The sequence below is a fragment of the Cavia porcellus genome, unplaced genomic scaffold (assembly GCF_034190915.1).
Source record: "Cavia porcellus strain 051 isolate PalLab524CR breed Dunkin Hartley unplaced genomic scaffold, mCavPor4.1 scaffold_31, whole genome shotgun sequence".
In the NCBI taxonomy this organism is placed as follows: domain Eukaryota; kingdom Metazoa; phylum Chordata; class Mammalia; order Rodentia; family Caviidae; genus Cavia; species Cavia porcellus.
In genome coordinates, this window is record NW_026947514.1 from 12,480,806 (window position 1) to 12,500,424 (window position 19,619).

The window sequence follows — 19,619 nt, forward strand, 5'->3', positions numbered from 1 at the left end:
TCCTTGTGCAGGGTGCTCTTTCTAGATTCCAGCCTGTCATGGTCTGCTTTCTCTTTGTGCGAGCCCAAGAAAGAGATGCCCTTGGCCTCCTGCTGGCCCCTCAGCACTCACTGCCTGGCACTGTGTCCTTGCCCTGTGTGCAGTGAGCGACCTCTCATTCTTGAGTGTGTATCCTCCACACCCCCAGCTGTGCCTTCAGGTCATGAATTTGCTGACTTTATTTCAAGGTCCCTCCAGAGAAAGGCGGAGGATGCCAGATGCAGCCCATCCCAGCCCCATCCTGGGGACTTGTGTGTAACTGCAGCCCAGCAACTGTGCTACCTTCCTGGTTTATTTGGGGGCTGATGTCTGTGGGGGAGATGAAGGCAACACCTGGCAAAGTTGGAGACGAGAGCGTAGATCTCTTTTGCTCTGGAGACTGGAGGCTCATTGTGGATCTGTTAGGTAGCCTGTCAGGCATAAGGCACTGGATATGGGTCCAAACATAGAACCAGGGCCAGTTGCTCATGCCTGCCATGCACAAGGCCCTGGGTTTATGCCCCACAAAACTAAACGTGCACTCACACATGCATACACGAAATGACCGTGTGCTTCTGGGATGTGGCTGTGCCATTTATTTGTAGATCAGGGATATATTTATGAGTAGAGGCTCCCAGGGCTTCGGTGAGAAACCCCTGGTCACTTGACCTGTGACAGAGTAGCTGATTGAAAGCCTGGGCTTCTATCAGTATCACACATTGCCAGTCTAGTGTTGGTTGAACCATAGGCAGCTGCATATCTATGGATGCTTAATTTTAATAACAATTTCATTGACGTATCATTTGCATACTTTAAAATTCTTCTAAGTGTACAACCCAGTCACTTTTATTTCATAAGTATGAGATGTGTTTGAAACGTGTGATGGGCATTTAAATTTCTTTATTTTTTAAAAATTATTTTATTTCAAAGAAGAAAAAAAAGACAACAAAATTTCAAAACACGTGAAACAGTGCCAGGGATTTAGCTTGGTGGCATAAGCGGCTGCTGGCAAGCTCGAGGTTGTGAACTCAATCCCCAGTACCAAAAAGTAAAAAAAGAAAAAGAAACCTTAAAAAAAACAAAACAAAACAAAAATGCCATCAGGGAGCAACTACGGTGGGACCCTTAAATTTAAGATATACTATAGTAAAAGATAACATTGTTGTTACTCTGTCTCTAAGGCCTGGCCTTGTTTTGAACATGTTTACCATATTGTTTCCCCAACTTTCTGGAGCAGTTCTGCAGCTCCTCTTTTTTTTTTTTGGTCTTTTCCCTTTTTATCGGTACCAGGGCTCGAACTCACGACTGCCTGCTTGCAAGGCAGGTGCTTATGTCGCTGAGCTAAATCTCCAGCCCCCTCTGCAGCTCCTCTTTTGTGAGTTTCTTCAATTGCACTGTCAAGGTGGCCTTGATGTCCTGAACGGATGCAAAACGTTTACCTTTCATGGTCATTTTGACTTTGGGGAAGAGCCAGCAGTCTCAGGATGCCAGATCTAGTGAGTAAGGAGCACAAGGACGCAGAGTCATATTTTTACCTGCCTGCCTGTGGCTCTCACCATATTTTTGGTCAGGACTCTCATAGATGTGAAAGAGCACTTCCAAAGCTGCTTCAGAAAGTGGCAAGAATGATAGGATAAGTGTGTTTGAAGTGAGGAGGATTAATGGCCACTTATCTTTTTTGCCATAATAAACTTTTCATTATTTATTTACTTATTTTTGGTGCCAGGAATCAAACTCACGACCTTGCACTTGCCAAGCAGGTGCTTGTGCTGCTGAGCTAAATCTCCAGCCCTGTAATAAATTTTTAAAATGTTTTTTGATCATCTTTCACATACAGATTTTTGCAGCCCCCCACCTAGTGCAGTTTGAGACCAGTACAGGGACGCTGGTTCTCAGCCATTGCCAGATGACCTGGAGCAGTACTATGTGCAGTGAACACATACCCAGCCCTGTGGGGAAGTGGGGCTGTGAGTCGCGGAGCAGAATAGCACCCAGCTTCGCCTGGCCGTGGTGGGCTGGCTGCACAGCCTCTGCAGCCGCTAGAGGACAGAGCTGGTCTCACTGTAGTGCACAGGGCACACGTGGGGATAGCTTGACAGGGCTCCCAGGGGCTTCTAGAGCAGAGGCAGGGGACGTCCTTCCAGCCACTGAGATGCAAATGGCAGTAGCAGAGGCAGAGGAGTGTTGATAGAATGTTTTCAGTTTTAAATTTTAAAAACAGATGTGTGAAGCATTTTGTGTTTCTTTTTGAACAAAGAATGCAGTTTTTAATTTGTGTGGTTGCCCGGGGCAGAGGGGGCGGGGGTAGCTTCCCCTCCTTCCTTCTCCATGAGCATAGCAGGGACTTTGTGCTTTCTGCCAGATGCTGACACTGTGCCGTTAATTACAACATTGGTACATTTGGTACATTACAACATTGGTACAACATTGGTGTTTTTATATTTTGGGTAAATATTACCCCAGGTCCCAGATTCTACCTCCTGAGGCCCTCACCCCATGACCCTAAAAGGTCCTGAGAGGCCAAGTGTTTGTTCCCCTTCCTCTGCTTTACAAAAGAGTGACTTCACAGCTTCTGGTGGTGGCCTGTGTGTCTGACCTCCTGCGCCTGTCAGAACAGAGAGGAGTGCTCTGTGGTCCCCTCATGGGGTGGAAATCAAGGGCAGTGCAAGAAGGGGATAGAGCACCCCACACACAGTACTTCAGCTGGCTTTTGAAGTCCAAGTAGTTCCCCTCTTAGGCACAGTCCTTTTTCTTGCACCGAGCTTTGTGCCCCGGCTCGCCTCTGGTGTCCTTTCTGATGGGCCTGTGGTTTTGTAGCCATCTCCTGGTGTGCTGAACGCCTGGGTCACTGGTGCCTCGGTACTGTGGCCGCCACAGTAATGAGTGTGGCTTGGGATCTGCCAGCACCTCCTGACCCCTCTCCTCCTGCTGCCCTGCGCCTGGGCAGTGTGCAGGTGTCTCAGGTCTGAGGTTGTAGGGTGCCCTGTGTCTCCTTGGCCAGGTCTCATGTCTGTCTCTTCCCTGAATCTCTTCCTTCAGCCGTGTGCCTCGGCCCTACCTTCAGGACATGTGCAGAAGCTGAGCTTTGCTCCGCCCGCTGCTGCCCCGCTCCTCCTCCTGGCCCCTGCCGCCTTGATGCTCACAGGGCACCGTCTCTGCCCAGCACTGCCCTTCTGAGATTGTCCTCTTTTCTGTCCCTGCTGCTAGTACCAGGGTCTGTGAGTCCTCTGCCCACTGCCCTCATCCCTCAGGCCCCTCTGGAGATAGTCCCAGCACATCTGATTGCTGCCACCTGCTTGATGGCCACCCTTTGCCCACGCCCCACCCTCCCTGCTCCAAGCCTTTATCTCACAGCACACGTCACCTGTGCAGCACCAGCCAGTGGACTGATTTCCCAGTGTCCACTGCCTTGCTTGCCATCCCCTGCGGGCGGGGGAATCTCCAGTGAGGGCGGGAATCATTAGGTTTTGGTTGTCCCTGCCAATGCAGCCAGTGTAGATCAGTGTCTGGCATAGAGTAGGTGCCCAGTAAACACAGCGTAAGTGCTGGAGGCCCATCTCTGTCTCTTTTTTGTCCTCTCTCCACTTTATGCTCCTTTAAGCTGGTGAGAGGGGGGCTCCTTACACAGGTAACTGTGCCTTCTCATGGAAAATAAAGGCCCAGTGTCAGTGATCAAGATGAAGCGAGATTCCGTTGCTGCCCAGGGCCAGCAGTGTGTCTCTCCCAGGCTAGGGATGGCGCACCGGAAGCTGCACTGTCCTGCTGGCTACACACCCGTTCAATGTGTGTGTGTGTGTGTGTGTGTGTGTGTGGCTTCCGGAAGCTGCACTGTCCTGCTGGCTACACACCCGTTCAGTGTGTGTGTGTGTGTGTGTGTGTGTGTGTGTGTGTGGCTTACTGATGAGTGTATTCTACAAGAAGCCTTCTGAAAACCGAGAGCTCACATCTGCTGTATGAAATGAGGGGATGTTGCTTAGAACCAGATCAGCTCTGCCTCCATGGCACCCCTTTCTCGGCAGCCAGGCCTGTCACAGTGCCACACATGCAAAAAGATGAGATTTGGCTGACAGGAAGCTGGGGTGTTAGCTAATTAATTTCTTTGATGACTCATAAAGCTGTGGTCCTGGAGGAGAGCATTGTTTTTCTTTCCAAGGTTTGTTTCCAAGTGAGGTGATGTTTTGCAGACTGGTAAACACTGATCCCACCTAAGTTATTTGCAGAATGGAGGGAAGGGAAAGAACCTTATACGTACAGAAGTCCAGTCCAGAGAGGGCAGGGACTCATTCTGAGACACTTGGTGTGGGGCCTATGGGTGAACAAGCATTTACAGCTGTAAATTTAGCAGATGGTTATAATTGTGCCTGATTGGCTAATGGTCCCAAGCAGAAGGACTGGCTGCCACCATTGTTCTGCCAGGGGACTTCCTGCATTTTAAAGACCATGCGTGGTTCCCAGGAGTCTGCAGAGGGGCTGTGATCCTGCAGGGCCCTGTCTGTGAATATAGCTGGGGTGTTTGAGGACAGTTTTGGGGCTTCATCATTGCTGCTCAGTGGTCTGGCCCTGGGTGCTAAGTGACCCTCACAGACTGGTCACAGAGGGACTACTCCCAACACTATAATAGGGTTTGAGTGTCTGGGCACAGAGTACCCCAAATGTCCTTCCTAGCCAGCCAAGTGCAGGACCTGCTGTGTGTGCCACTCAGTTTTTGACCTCCCAAAGAGAAGAGCTTTGCTGTGTCCTTCCTCATCTTGCTGGTTGCTCCATGGCCAGAGGCACCCAGAGGAGCTCATCTGAAGCCTGGCTTCCAGCCTTCAGTGACCCTGGGGAGGATGCCCCTATCTGTGTTGGAGCAGGGAAGGGAAGAAGAGTCCATCAGGATGCAGGGTGGTATGTGAGTGCCCTTCACAGCAGGCAGAGTGGACCATCGGTCTGTCTGCATTTGATCTTAGCCAAAAGGCTGAGAAGTGATAGGTTGGTCTGTCTGGAAGTTTTCTGCAGGCAGTGTGAGCAGGGCTTAGAGGATCTGTGAACAGAGAGGCAGGTAGGTCTGCCAGCTTTCCATCTTGGTAACTGATATCCGAACCAATCAGCTTACAAAGTGAAAGGGTTTATTTTGGCTTATGGTTTTAGAGGGCCTAGTTCATATTCAGTTCTCCCTGATGCTTTAGGCCTCAGAGCCCAGGGAAGAGCAGAACTGTTCACCTCAGGGACAGGGAGCAAAGAAAAGAGAGAGAAGGGATCCCTGCCTCCTGGAGGCTCCACTGCCTCCCAGTGTCGCACACCAGGAACTTGGCCTCCAATACAGAGGCTTTGGTGGACTCTGGGGATCTGAGCTGCAATGGGGATAAGACCTTGAGGAACTCAGACTGGAGTCCAGGCTTCAGTGACATCAGGGTCCTAGGTTCTGAGGGCAGCAACACACAGAGCTCCCGAAGGTTCTTGGAGCTCCCTATTTAACTGTCAGTATTCTCTCGCTCCCTGTCCAGGCCACCCTGGAGCTGCTTTCTGGTCCCATGGTAACTTCCCCTCCCAAAGCCCACACTGCAGGGAGGGGGCATCCAGCTGACTGGGAGTCTGAGGGCCAGGAGGCTGAGTTTTTGCAGGCCTGGCAGCATCCCCGGCAACCAAGGGGGGCAGGCAAGGGCGGAGACTGGTTTGTTGGAAACCACTCCTGCTATCCAGTGCGCTCTCGGGGAAGCCATAAAGGCGGCTGTCCTTCCCCTGCACCTCGCAGGCTGTGCCCTCCAGGGTGTTATGGGCAGGAGTCTGCAAGGGGTAGAGAGAGGTGTGATTCTTAAGTTCTTTCCCCAGCCCTTCTTATTTTTATTTCATTTCTCCGCGGCCTTTGTTCTTCAATCCTACTTATTTTTTTATTATGATTTTTGCTAAAACTAGGTCCTTTGAATAAGGAGGAAAGAAATGTTTAAACATCTAACCTTGTAAGCATTTTGATTGTTGTTACATTTCCTGTTTGGTCCCTGGGAGAGCAGAAAAGCTCCCAGATGCTGCTCTGAAAAGCACAGTGCGTGCCCTGGTTCAGACCCCCCGCTGAGTGCGCCTCCTAGGAACCAGGATGCTGAGCTGGTTCCCCCCAAGCACACCCCATGAACAGAGGCGGCCCGTGGCCAGCCGTGCCTGCCTGGATACCAGGCTTTGTTTAGTAAACTTACCGGCGGTGGCCCATGCCCAGAGAGCCCTGCTGGCCGCAGGGCCCACACCATGACTTCCAGCGGGTCTGCTCTCTGTGGCGGCTGTCCGGGGAAGAAGCGGGAAGAGGTGTTGTTTGTCAAAGGTCATTCAGTTCATCTGTGACATTTGGGCTTGGTTGAGAGGGACGCTTGCTATGACTCTTTCCTGCCTGCCCTGCATGTCACCGCTGCTGTAGGCAGCACAGCGCAAGCTCTGCTCTTGAACTGGAGTCTTGTGGTTGATGCTTCTTTTCTGTTCTCTTTGCTGCTGGGTGTTAGGAAATGAACTCGCTCTCAGTTCTGCACTCTCGGCAGGCCGGCGGGAGGGAAGTCATTTTGGTGCTGATGGTGTCCTTAGGGCTCCATGTGGCTTTAAAGATTGTTTTACATAACCTGGGGGAGCTGTCCCTGGTTGTTTTTTTGTGTGCTTTGTGGTGCTGCGAGACCCAGGGTAGGGACTGGCTTGATGTGGGGGATGGAGACATTGGGCTGAGGCTCCCCCTCCCCCTGGTCTCAGTGCACTTGGGAGACCCTTGCATTATTTCTCACAAGCATGTGGCTCCGTGCCCCCTTGTCCACACCTGTTGTTTGTTGAGTAATTAAACAAGTTGGTAAGTACCTGGTTGCATTAATGAGGGCCACATGTGGTAACTTCTGGGTGTATGGAAGCTGGGTGAGAGCTTCACAGGGTGTCCCCCACTCTGCCTCAGAATGAATGTGAACCAGTATGCAGGGGCCCACCTCATGCCCAGTGACTGGGCCACAGGTGATGGGGAGTCCCCTTGGGCCCACTCACAGAGAATCCTCTGCGCTTGCTGTTCCTCAGCAGTGCTCTGGAAGGTGATCTCGTGGTAAGTGGAGTCCCCAGGAGGGGCCAGAGGGCAGTGCCCAGAGCGTGTCTGAGATGTCCCTGTTCACAGAGAGAAGTAGTCATGTCGAAAGTGCTGCTTGTCCATCTGTGGGACAGCCCCATCCTCATGGTTAGGAAATGACTGGTTTTTAAACAGAAAACCAGGGAGTGCTGGTGGTGGTCCACCCTAGCATGTCAGTCAACCGACAGAATGTAGAATTACTAAGAAAAACCCTGCTGTCCGTCTCCCTTGGAGACAGGAAACTGAAATGCGTTGATATCCTGGGTACTTGATGGTAACTGTTAGTGTCAGTCAGTAAACACTGGTGAAATACTGCACAGGTTGTTGGGGGGCAGGGAGGGTGTAGGTGGTAGCCAGGACCAAATCTTTGCTCTGTGCCTTGGCCTCTCTAAGCTGTGTTCTTTGTGAGATGAAGAAAACAGTGTTGCCCTTTCTGATAACTTTGAGGTGAGATGGGGTGGTGGTGTGCTGAGTGGAGGCGCCAGGACTGTGGGGTGGCAGGCAGCTCATTGCTGTCCAGTGGCTCAGGCCCTCCAGGTGTGCCTGGTGTCAGTCCTGAGCTTAACAAGAGGAAGCATCAGCTCTCTGACCTCTGTAGGTCAGATCAGCATGGAGCCTCCTTCCCTGCCTCTGCAGGGCAGACCGCTGAGGTTTGGGGCAGGAAGGGCTCCCTCGTGGGAACAGAATTCCCAACCTACTAGATGTCCGGTATGAGTTTGTGTTCTCTAAAATCAAAGAATAAATTTTAGGAGCAATGGAGGTTAAGAGCAGAATGTATTTATTGAGAGAAACAAAACTTACGTCAGGGAGAGACAGAAGGGGTCTCAAATGGGTTGCCAGACTGCATTTTCTAGGAACTTTGATAGAGTAAAACCATGAAGTGAGACAGGTCCAAGGTGGGGAAGACTGGGAACTAGCAAGGTGGGCATGAGGTGGGGGCAGAGCTATGGCCAGCCAATAAGATTAATTGCTCATTTAAAATTGATTAAATCAGGGACGAATGGGGAAATGAGTCAAAGTAGTTAGTGTAGTGAATATGGAACAGTGACTCTCCCTGGAAGGGTTTGGAGTGGTGACTCCTGGCTTCCTCAGGGTGATAGAGACCTGTTAGAATATCAATCCCTGATGTGGGTGTGTTTCTTTGATCTTTTGTCTCAAAATCTGGCCCACAACTGGAGGCTTCTGTTCCCTCCAAGGCTGCTAGATATCTGGTCTTCTGCACTACTCCTTGGAGGGCCCAGCCCTGTCTGACTGTCTATAGTATTTCTGTCTAACTCAGCTGCGTGCAACAAGTTGACAGAATTTATTTCCTGTGTCATAAACCAGGAACATTCAAACAGCTGTGTAAGAGAACCAAAGAGATGTTCCATGAGCTGTTTTCATGTATGAGAAGCCCAACGTATAAATCATTTAGGTAAATAATAGGAAGCAGAGAGTGCTTTTGCCGGTGAGGAGACTATAAAGAACTGAGGTATGTTACATACATGTACCGACTCCCCACAATGGATGCAGTCATCATGTACTACACGCGCGTACTAATAAACAGTCGAAGAGTAGAGCCGAGAGGAACCTGGGAGATCGTGCACGAGTGGAACGAGGCAGTTTTCCTTGAGTGTGCTGACATCCAGTGAGTTCTGTGTTCAGGAGTGGGCCCAGTTCCACACTGAGTAACAGGGAGGTGTCACTGACCTCGTCTGTCACATAGTTAGCACTAGAAAGACCAGGATTCTCAATCTTGCTTTAATCCAGCTCCTGTGTATTAGAGGGTGGTGCACTTCATAATTCCCCAGCTGCGTTTCTGTCCCTGAGGCCACCCTTTTGCTAGGAGAGTGATTTCACAGTTTTCCTTCCGTTCTGGGAGCCAAGGCCATCGCTGAAGATACCTGTCTCCTGAAAGTGTCTCTCAGATCAGCTTCTCTGCCTGCTAGACAAGCTGGGTGTTGAGCAGCTTCTCCTCATGCCCCGAGGGCTGGGCTGGGCAGGGTTTGTCAGAGAAACTCAGGGAGGCAGGTAGTGAGGCTTTTCTTAGATTTAGCCTTTGACTCAGGCTGTCTGGGATACCCCAGGGGTTCCCCTACACTAGGTACCCTGTGCAGCTGCAGAGGCTGTCTGATGTTTTCAGACCCCAGTATCTGGTGACTCACTTGCCATCAAAATCCACATCCTTTCTTAACCCCACCCGCTTCTCACTCCAGGAAGCCTAACCACAAAGCGTTTATGATTTGAGAAACCCCACGCCTGCTTATTGCCTAGGCCTTTGCCCATGCTTTCCCTGGCCTCCAATGCCGGTTCTTCTTATCCCAAGGTCTCAGCCCAGTCATTTCTCTCAGACAGGCTTGCTCGATCCTTCAGCACAAACTCGGAAACCTCCTGGCAGGGTTCGTGCTTCAGGGCCCTGCACACAGTAGGTGCTTGGCAGGGAGGGATTTGTGGCTTGCTTGACTGTGATGCCGAGCAGGTCTTGCTGGCAGGAACCCAGGAGACTCTTGTGTGGTTTGAAACTATCCAAAACCCACAGCAAGGTAGATCAGTGAGAGTAACTGTTCTTGCTGCAGAAATCCAGGAAGGAACTGGGTCTCGGCTCCTCATGAGAAAGGAGGGAACTGCTGCTTGCTGCCCTGCGGGGATCGAGGTGTTGGGTATGGGTGTTAGAGGGAAGTGTTCATTCCCTTAGACCAGGGGAGAGGAGCAAGGCCCTGCATTTGAAGCACCCTTTTTATCCTTGTTTGTTTTTTCATAAAGATTTTTCTAAATTTAATTCTTGACCTTTAGTGCCCCCCCACCCCCATAGCATTGCAAAAGGAACCCCTCCTTTTCTAACAGCATGCTGGGTCAGATTCGGCTTTTCCTTGATGCCTGGGGCATTTGGATGAGCCAAGGGCTCAGGGTATCCTTGCGGTAACGCAGGTACGGGGGAGCAGTGCCTCCGTGTGGCTCCCCACCCTCAAACATGCGCAGGGGTCTGGTCTCCTTTTCCTGTCGGAATACCAGCTTTGGTTCTTGTTGCTAGTAGTAGGGTTCTCCAGCATGCTTTCCTGCTTTTTATGTTTGTTTATTTTCAGTCACAGATAACAGTCTCGTGTCTTTATGGGACTTGCAGTGCATTTGCTGTGTACTAACCAACACAGGGGAGCTCTGGTGTGTCCTAGAGTGGAGGGGTGTGGCCCAGACCCTGTGGTGCAGCCCCACCTCAGGCCAGGAATCCTTGTGGCTCTGGTTTGTGCACCCCCACCCCCACTCTGTGACTCAGCAGTGTTGGAGAAGAAGGTGCACTCAGGCAGGGATTCCCCAGGGTCCGGAGAGAACTGTGACACAAGCTCTTGGGCCAGAAGTTTGGTTTTATATCCTAGCAACCTCAGATCAATACTTTGGGCCAATTTGGCACAGTTGAGTGGGTATTCTAGGTCTTTCCAGAGAAGGATGCTATTTTTGGTGTCCTCCCTTTCCGCCATATACAACAGAATAGAGGAAAAAGACAAATCGTAATTTTTTTTCCTGCCTTGAAAGAGAGCCCCATACCTCCACCACCATTTTATAGATGTGAAAACTGAGGGTAGGAGAAAGAGTCCTGGTCCAGGCTGCCCCATTCCTGCTTGGCCAAGCTGGCTCTGGAGGCCAGGCTTTCCGACTCTGTGGGAGACTGAGACAGATGAACAGATGCCAGTGCATTTAGCCTGAAGTCTTATCAAAGTCAAACTACTTAAAATGGTGAAATACGATTTTTGGCATCAGATTGGTGATATCAATAAGGAAGAATAATAAGTGTTCTAAGGGTGAGAATAATAAGTGTTCTAAGGGTGAGACAATGAAAATTATGACCTCTTAACCAGAAGAAAAAGATAAAATTTGACCATAAGGCAATTTTGGCCACATGAGAAGCATAAGAAAAAGAGTTTGTTCTGAGAAAGCGATTGAGCGTGTGTAAAGAATTAGCCGAACGCACCACTTTGGTTTGTTTTGTGTTTTTCTCTTTTTCCTCTTAAATAAAAAAAAAAAAAAGAATTAGCCGAACTCATGGTGATGCATTCTTTATAGCATAGTTTAGATTAAACTAACAAAAACACAAACCTCTGGAAGAGTTGATTGTAAGGTTTTGGCCATCAAAAATGATGTCAATGTCGCCTGCTTTGGTTTAGTGTCCTCCAGCCAAACAGTGAAACTCAAAAGCAGCAAGGGACCAGGGGAATGGAGATGCACTTAGGTGTGTAAAGCGTGGGTAGTGTGATGTCAAGGGTACCTGGGGGCTCATTAATCTGTGTTCGGCTCCTTTGAAATTTTGACTGATAAAACACAGTGCAGTAGACACTTGACCCCGTCTCTCCTGGGGGGGGATTCTTCTCTCCTGTACCGTGCACATTAAAAACTGTTGCGGATGTCACACTTCATTAATTATCATGGAGAAATAGTTCTGATACACTTGAATAGGGAAGGGCTTCTGTTGGTTATGCGAAGAACGCTCATTTGGTTTTAAAAAATAAAATAAACTCACACATAGCATAAAGGTGGAGTGTGCACACCTAACTCCAGCAGACTGAATAGAGAGAATGTTTTCTTTAATTTATGGGATTCGTTTTCGCCTTAGCACAAACATGTCATTGGGGGAAATTTTATAAATGGTTGAGCTTAATTAAATATGCTGTTTTGCTGCAGGGAAGAGCATGGAAGAGATTAAGAAGGTGCTGCTGCTGGTGCTGGGTTGTGCTGTCCAGGTAGGGCTTGGGTACGGCGGAGAAAGTCCTGTCCTTAGGGCCTTCGTTTGGAATTGTGCGGCTAAGTGGCACCCTTAGCTTGGGTGGGAGTAAAGCTACTTTCAGGTCATTGAAACAGAGGTGCTGGGTTATCCAGGAAAGAACAGTCCCTCTCTTAGGGGACAGTTTCTAATACCAGGACACCCTGTGCGGCAGGCCCCTTAGGGCACAATACCATTAGCAAATTGTCCCCTTTGTGGGAACCTCTTTCTAGAACAAAGAGATACAAACCACAGGCTGTGGGTCAGATTTGACTGCCTCCTGCTCATGTAAATAAAGTTTTATTGGAACCTAGCCATGTCCCACCCTTTGCATAAAGTGGCAGAGTCTCGTAGTTGTGCCAGAGACTAAATGCAGAGTCTAAAATGGTGACCTTTTTCCAGTGGAGTGATGGAGTGGGCCTGGCTCTGCCTCTCCCTGGGGCCAGTCATTTGCATCCTTAGTGTGTAAGAATCTTGCCTTGTGAAGAGCTTGTCTGAAGTGCACACTATAGGGTCCCGCCCCCATGTTTTCCATCTGGGAGAGGCTTTGGGGTGGCTTTGAAAAACAGTCTCCTTGGGTGTTGGAACAACTTTGAGAGAAGCCTCAGTTTGAGCGTTGGTTGGGGGACAGGGTGGTTTTGGTTGGGAAGGAGGCCAGGCCTGGGTGGGCATTCATCTTGGGACTGTGGGCATAGCCCCAGGTGCACCCTTACTGAAGAATGCTCTCATTGACACTTGTAACCCTTCACAGTGTGAGAGGAAAGAGGAGTTCATTGAAAGAATCAAACAGCTGGACATTGAGACCCAGGCGGGCATCGTGGCTCACATCCAGGAGGTAGGTACCCTCGGGAGCCCCACCATGGACCCGCTCCTGTGGTGGGCAGGCAGCAGCATCTCTGTGGTGGTGGAAAAGTTGAAAAACACCTTGCCTATGAATGCTTTTGCTAATTTTAGGTTTCAGAGACTACCGACAAATGGATTCTATTCGGAAAGGTAGCCCTCAGTGAGCTAAAATAAAATAAGGGTAAAAATAAAAATTAAAAAAATACAATACTTCAATCAAGCCATCTTCTGCCTCCTTTTCCTTGCCTTATATGGACTCAGACTATTTTTAAGAGCTGTCAAATGGTTTAGGCTCAGAATTTGATTTACAGGCCCTGAAAATGTATTCTGGCAAATGTCACTGTGTTCCGAACGAGTTGATCTTTATAGAGATTCTCTGCTGCTGTCAGTGACACACAGAGAAACAGTCTGCCACCTCGTGGGACATCAAAACCAGCTAGGCCTGGGAGAAGGCTGCCCTAGGGAACTCAACCCCATCCCAGACTCAGGCCCCGGGGGAAGTGGGGGAGTCAGATCATCTTCTGCCCAAGGTGGCTTCCTCGGCAGATGAGCTCACCTGAAAATCAGTGTTTATCTTAGGCATCTTGTTGGGGGTTCAGCGCTCAGTCTAATTAGACAGAAACAAATGCATGCAAAGACACACAAGAGCTGGTGTGTGATTGGCAGCAGCAGCTGAATATGTGTAGTTCTTATAGAGGATGCAGGTGAAAGGGCTGGGACCAGGCCATCAGCTTCCATTAGCTGGCTGGAGCAGTACAGGCTGATGAGTTCGGAGTCCCAGTTCAAAGCCGGCCTCCAGCCGAAGTCAGTACTTCAGGAAATACTCTCAACCATTACTGGCCACCAGTTGGCCTAAGATGCGTTCTGCCTTTTCATTTCCTTGTGTTTTTCAGTGTGTATCTGCTTGGGGATGAAGTCCTTGAGATTAATCAGTTCTTTGCCATTCAGTGTCTCTACTGCCTGCCCAGACAGTGAGATATTGAAATAAATAAAAAGAACATAGCCAGGAGAGTTCTGCATGATTGTTAAATTCAGGTGCAGGCACTGGAGACAAGTTTTATAATTTACTGGATGCTTTTTAAAAATTCAGGTGTCCAGACCCATGCGGGGAAAAGGAAAGCAGACCTCAGTTAAAAGCTCCACAGGTGACACAGGCACTGACTCCCCAAAGCCCAGTCCTAAGACTCAATTCCCCAGACCACATGTGGAGAAGGCCCAGAACCCAGCCTCAGAACCCTGGCTCCCACCTGTTTGACGGGATGCATCTTCCTCTAATTCAGGGTCACTTGTGTCCAGACTTGTCCCTTGTCTATGTCTCTGAAGGAAGAGAAGAAAGAGGGTGGTGTCTTTGGAGAAACTGAATGACTCTTAAACTTGTCTTTGTTTTTGGTGCTTTGGATTTATTTTCTTCTTTTAAAAAAATTTTTTTTTATATTTCCATCTACTGCTCTGAATAATTTAAGCATTTTTTTCTTCTGGAGTGCTTTGCTGAGCAGATATGTTGGTTTCTTTGATTTTGTTTCTCCTGGTTGAGGCCTGAACATTATAATATTTTTCTTCCAAAAGTGAGCAGATGAGAACTCACTACATCCTCCATCCCTGCTGACAGGAAAGGACAGGTGGTCTTCTGAGGCTTGTGGGAATAAATTAGGGGCTTTCCTGAAGATTGCTTTAGATTTTGAACAGTTCCCCCTACAGAACCTAGGATCACTAAGTACCCACCATTGTAACATAGGATGCGCTTGTAATCCCAACACCTGAGAGGCTGAGGCAGGAGGATCACTACAAGTTCGAGGCCAAGCTGGGTTACAAGGTGAATTAAAGGCCAGCCTGAACTGCATAGTGATGAAACCCTGCCTCAAAAAGACAGAAAACAAAAAAGCAAAAAGAAATGTTAGTATTATTACTCATCCTTTCCAGATGCCTGTCTTCTTTGTGTTACAAATGAATATAGCTCCAATGCAAATAAATATCTTATCCTGGGACCTTTGAGTGGAAGGCAAGTGCTTTCTGCTATTAAAAGACTTGTGAACAGAAGTGGCTTGTGTTAGTGGTGCTTGTCTGAAGTTTGCCTAAACATGCTGAAGGAGCCTTTCTGCTCGCCACAGGAAATGTATCAGCCAATCTGGGATCAATAATGTCTTACGACTGAGGTGCTGTCTCATGTCCCAGCAAGGCAGGTTCTGATCTCTGCTTGGATCTCCTGCCCAGTGGTCGTGGGCAGAGAGGCACTTGGAGAGCCCAGGGCCACATGCGCTGGCGTCTGCAGTGCTGACTCTGTGCCTGCAGGTGACCCACAACCAGGAGAACGTGTTCGACCTGCAGTGGCTGGAGCTTCCAGACGTGGCCCCGGAGGAGCTGGAGGCCCTGTCCCGGAGCATGGTGTTCCACCTCCGCAGGCTCATCGATGAGCGGGATGAGTGCACTGAGGTGTGTGGCAGCCTGGGGTGGACTGGGGACACTCCCCTCTATCTCTTCCCATCTCTACCTTGGGCTGCAGCTCCTCCCTGTACTGCTGATCAGGGTCTGGTGGAGGCGGGAAATGGGTCCTCTCCTTGGCTTCAGCCTCTGGGGTGAATGGTCACTGCAGAGACATCCACAGGACAGAAATCATCAGGATGCCAGGCTCAGGGTTCCTCTTCTATGCAGTCACTTCTTTTTATTCCACTAAATATTTCACCCCTTTTTGAAAACATGGAACTACCCTTTAACGCCTCACCCGTTTTCTGAGTCTCAGCGGAAATCTCCTTTCTCTGGGTGGCACAGTGCGGGCCCCGGGGTGCCCTAATGAGCCTGTGTGTCTTCTTCTTTTGCCCTTTGTCTGCCGGTGCAGCTGATCGTGGACCTGACGCAGGAGCGGGACTACCTGCAGGCGCAGCACCCACCCAGCCCTGTCAAGTCCTCCAGCAGCAACTCCACGCCTAGCCCCACCAGCAGCCTCTCCAGTGAGGACAAGCAGCATTTGGCGGTGGAGCTGGCCGACACCAAGGCCAGGCTGCGGCGTGTCAGGCAGGACCTGTGAGTGGCCCCGCTGTTTTTCCTGCTTCTGTGTGGTGGCTGCAGACCTGTTTCTGGTGTGCAGTCAGCTTGCACAGGCAGTGCCACAAACAGGAGGGCCCTGGACCTGGCGGGGCTGCTCCAGCTTGCTGACTGACTGAAGACCTCCTCGGGGCCTGCGTGGAAGCAGGGCTTCTCCCTGGCTTCTGGCTCCCAACCGTTATAGATTGCCTCCAGAGGAGATAGCTGCCCCACCCGGGCCCAATTTGGAGCTGGGATAGCTGTTCTCAGGTGGAGGGAGGAGGCACCTTGCCCTATCCTGGGAGCTGGTCCTTTTCTTTCCTACAGCTGGTGAATGTTATTTACCCATCCAGTGGGCAGTTGCCTGCCTTCATCTCCTCATCCTTGATCCCACACAAGCCCAGCTATGGAGTGCTAGAGCCACAGCCAGGTTCTTCTTACCTACTCTGTATACTCACAGGGAAACCTGGCCGGCAGGTGGTAGTGGTTTGCGGGCAACTGTTAGAAACTAGAGGAAAGTATTTGGAGTAGAGAACATTTATGGGGGCCCCAAAGGCATATCTGATCCTAGAACCCCAAAACTTGGGTTCCCTCCTTTTCCTGGGAGTGGTAGCCTTTCTCCAGGGCCTGCAAAGAAGCTTTCCCTCCTGATTGCTCCGCAGGGAGGAGAAGACAGAGCAGCTCGTGGACACCAGGCACGAGGTGGACCAGCTCGTGCTGGAACTCCAGAAGGTCAAGCAGGAGGTGAGCAGGAGCCTGTGTAGGCTGGGATGCCTCAGTGAGGGCCAGGAATGCCCCACAGAGCTGCCCAAGTGCCAGGGGGTCCTGTGAACTCCCTCGAGGTGGCCATGTTTCTTAGTGACACCCTCAGAAGACCCTCAGCCATCTGGACTGCCTTTTCCTGGGGTGTCCCTTCCCCAGAGGGACTCCCTAAGCTGTCTTCACTGCCGTTGCCTGCCCTGTAGAACATCCAGCTGGCAGCCGATGCCCGGTCTGCCCGTGCCTACCGGGACGAGCTGGACTCCCTACGGGAGAAGGCAAACCGTGTGGAGAGGCTGGAGATGGAGCTGGTTCGCTGCAAGGAGAAACTGCATGATGTGGACTTCTACAAGGCCCGCATGGAGGTAGGCACCCTGGCCTGGGCTTCTGACGCTGTGCGTCCTTGGAGGATTGGGAGGAGCCATGAGCCTTCACGGGGTGCTTCCCTGCATGGCTGCCTGTCTGGCCTCCCTCTGGGTCCTTTTCCATCTTGAAGTGTCAGTGGATGAGGGAAGGAATGTGGTTGGTTGGTGAAGGGCACTGGTTTCTTTTAGGGTTTGCTCTTCTGCTTCATGCCACATTGAAAGTCTTCCATTTGTAGCTTTGTTTAAAGGTTCTTGCAATTTCTGGGCTAATTTGCTAGGACTCAGTTCCTTGATCTATAACATGGGAATGCTAATACTCCCAAAGTTCTCAAGATGAAAGGGGTGAAATCCTTGAGAAGTAACTGGTGTAGAGACAGGTTACTTAGTACACCCTCACCCAGTAGAAGCTCTGCCAAGAGCTTTTGTTTTATGTTATTCCTGTATTTTTTTGAGCCAGGTCTTTCTGTGTTGCCCAGGCTGGTCTTGAACTCCTGGGCTCAAGGGATTCTCCTGCCTCTGTCTCAACCCAAGTACTGTTCTACAGGTACACGCCACTCACTGTACCTGGGTCAATGCAGGTGAAGGAGTCAGAGTTAGACTGAGATTGAGATCCAAGAGAGATCCTTGATGCTTTAACCATTCATCCCAGTGGCCTTGTGTCACCTATGGCTTCCAGGACCCACTTTCCCAAGGATTTGGAGGTTTGGTCCCTGTTACACTTCCCAGAGTTTGGGAAGTGGTGCTGGTTCCCTGTGTGAACTCGATTCCACCCAGAAGGGAGCTGGGAGAGATGGGGGCATCAGCACCTGCAAAGGGGACTTGTTTGATGTTAGGAATAATCCCGACAGCTCGTCTAGCCACGTGATCTCTGAGGCAGCTGATCAGGCCTGGGAAGCACAGTGTCAGTGTCGTTTCTCCCCTGCTGTGGGACTCCAGTGGGCACTGGTATAGGCTGGTGAAGGTGACACCCCCAAGTCCACTGGAATAGGCTCCTGGAACAAGTCTGGTTTGTGTTGTTCTCAGTATCTGGAACACATACATGCACAGCCATGTACTCCGCACTAGAGGGGTTGGAGAAACGCTTGTGGAGTGAATTCTGTCCTGCAGTTCACTTTGAACAACAGTGAGTCTGCTACACCTGTGAGCACCTGGCTTCTCAGACACTGCAGAGGGCAAGTTCAGGAGTGCAGGCTTACCCTGGCTGGCTGCCAGCCTGAGCACTTAGGCATGATCTGGAGACGAGCTGCTTTGGCATGAGGTCTGGTTGCTATCTGGGTCTTGGGGGAATTGAGGGGGCTTTGTCTCCCAGTAGCAGTAGCCTGGGCCCAGTCTCTGGTGTTTAGTGGGCTTCATGTCAAGAGGCTTGCACTGCCTTGGTGCACAAGTGACTTTGATGGGTTCATGTTTATGTTTGAATGAGTGTATCCAACTTAACATGAAAACCCAGATTCTTTTTTTTTTTTGTCTTTTTCTTTTTTATCGGTACCGGGGATCGAACTCATGACTGCCTGCTTGCAAGGCAGGCCCTTATGCCGCTGAGCTAAATCCCCAGTCCCCCAGATTCTTTCATAGTATAGTAGCACACATTTCCATTGTGTGATAATTATAATTTTGAAGCACTGGGTAGAGTGGCATATACCTGTATTCCCAGCTATTGGGGAGGCTGAGATGGGAGAATTGCAAGTTGGAAGTTAGCCTGGGTTCCTTAGTGAGGCCTTGTCTCAAAGTACAATGTTTTGCAAAAGGGCTATGAATGTACTGAGTTGGTAGAACACCTGACTAGCATGTGTGAGGCCCTGGGTTCAATCCCTGGTACCTGGAAGAAGGAGGAGAAGGAGAAGGAGACGGAAAAGACGGAGATGGAGACGGAGAGATCTCTAAGCAGTTAAAGCATGCAGTGGCATGCAGAAATGTGTTGTGAGTTAAGGGGGAGTTGCAAATGTGCAAACCTTAGAGAGGGTCTAAGAATGAGGGTATGGATCCAGGTAGCTAGGTGGATGGGTACATGACAAAGCAAAATAGTACAGTGTTGATGGTAGACTATAAGTGGCGTATGCATAGCGGTAGCTGTGTGTGACTCATTTATCCTGGTTTCAGCATGTATTCTTCATAGTAAACTGGGTGGTAGAGGGATTGATCCAAGTGAAAGGACAACAGCAGCATTAGCTGGTTTGAATGGGCTCATGCCTGCATCAGTTTAATTATGGAAAGTTAAAAAGATTCATCAGTTTAAATCTGTGAAACGTCTTCCAAAAGTTGTAGCCCTTCGTTTTTCAAGTTGTGGTCCGAATCAGCTGAAAGCACCTTTTAAGAATGCATGTTCCTGGCCCCGCTAGACCCTAGGGAGCAGTCCCTGGAATTGCATTATGCAGGCTGTCTCCCAGCGACCTTCCTTTCTCCCAGACCGGGACCAGGTGTACTTTTCATCAGGAGCTCTGTGCTGCAGGATTCCCTCTGCCAGGGGTGAGGCTTGCAGGACAGTCAGTTGGCTGGGCATGACTCTGTGTGGGCCCACCGTGTGGGGACCTTGTCGTTCTCAGCTGTCAGCATGAAGCTTGCCACACAGCCCCAGGGACTGTGGTATCCGGCAGAGGCGCCCAGTGCTCTGCAGTCGAGTCTTGTAATCTGGGGAGAAGGCCAGGGAGAGGCCTGAGGGTTCATTTCCTCTAGATTGGAGCCAGTGGTGTGGTAGTGTGGTGTTAGAGGCGACCTACAGGTGAGCAGAACTGGCAGCTTGGCCATTCTCTCGTGCAGCTCTCCCAGGCTGGACACTGAACCAGAGTCCTCTCCTCCCAGAGAGCTCTGCCCAGCCTGAACCTGGGAAACA

General features: G+C 50.2%; 1 protein-coding gene across 7 annotated transcripts in view; it reads left to right on the plus strand.

Annotated features, from left to right (window-relative positions):
* Ccdc88c (coiled-coil domain containing 88C) overlaps positions 1-19,619 on the plus strand; it is a 116,979-nt gene that overhangs the window by 49,431 nt on the left and 47,929 nt on the right. For all 7 annotated transcript variants that reach the window (XM_063241157.1, XM_063241158.1, XM_023566130.2 and 4 more), the window contains 6 exons: positions 11,729-11,787; positions 12,559-12,642; positions 14,940-15,080; positions 15,484-15,668; positions 16,331-16,412; positions 16,634-16,792. In XM_063241157.1, the coding sequence (XP_063097227.1) occupies positions 11,729-11,787; positions 12,559-12,642; positions 14,940-15,080; positions 15,484-15,668; positions 16,331-16,412; positions 16,634-16,792 (710 nt within the window). The remainder of the gene's footprint in view (positions 1-11,728; positions 11,788-12,558; positions 12,643-14,939; positions 15,081-15,483; positions 15,669-16,330; positions 16,413-16,633; positions 16,793-19,619) is intronic.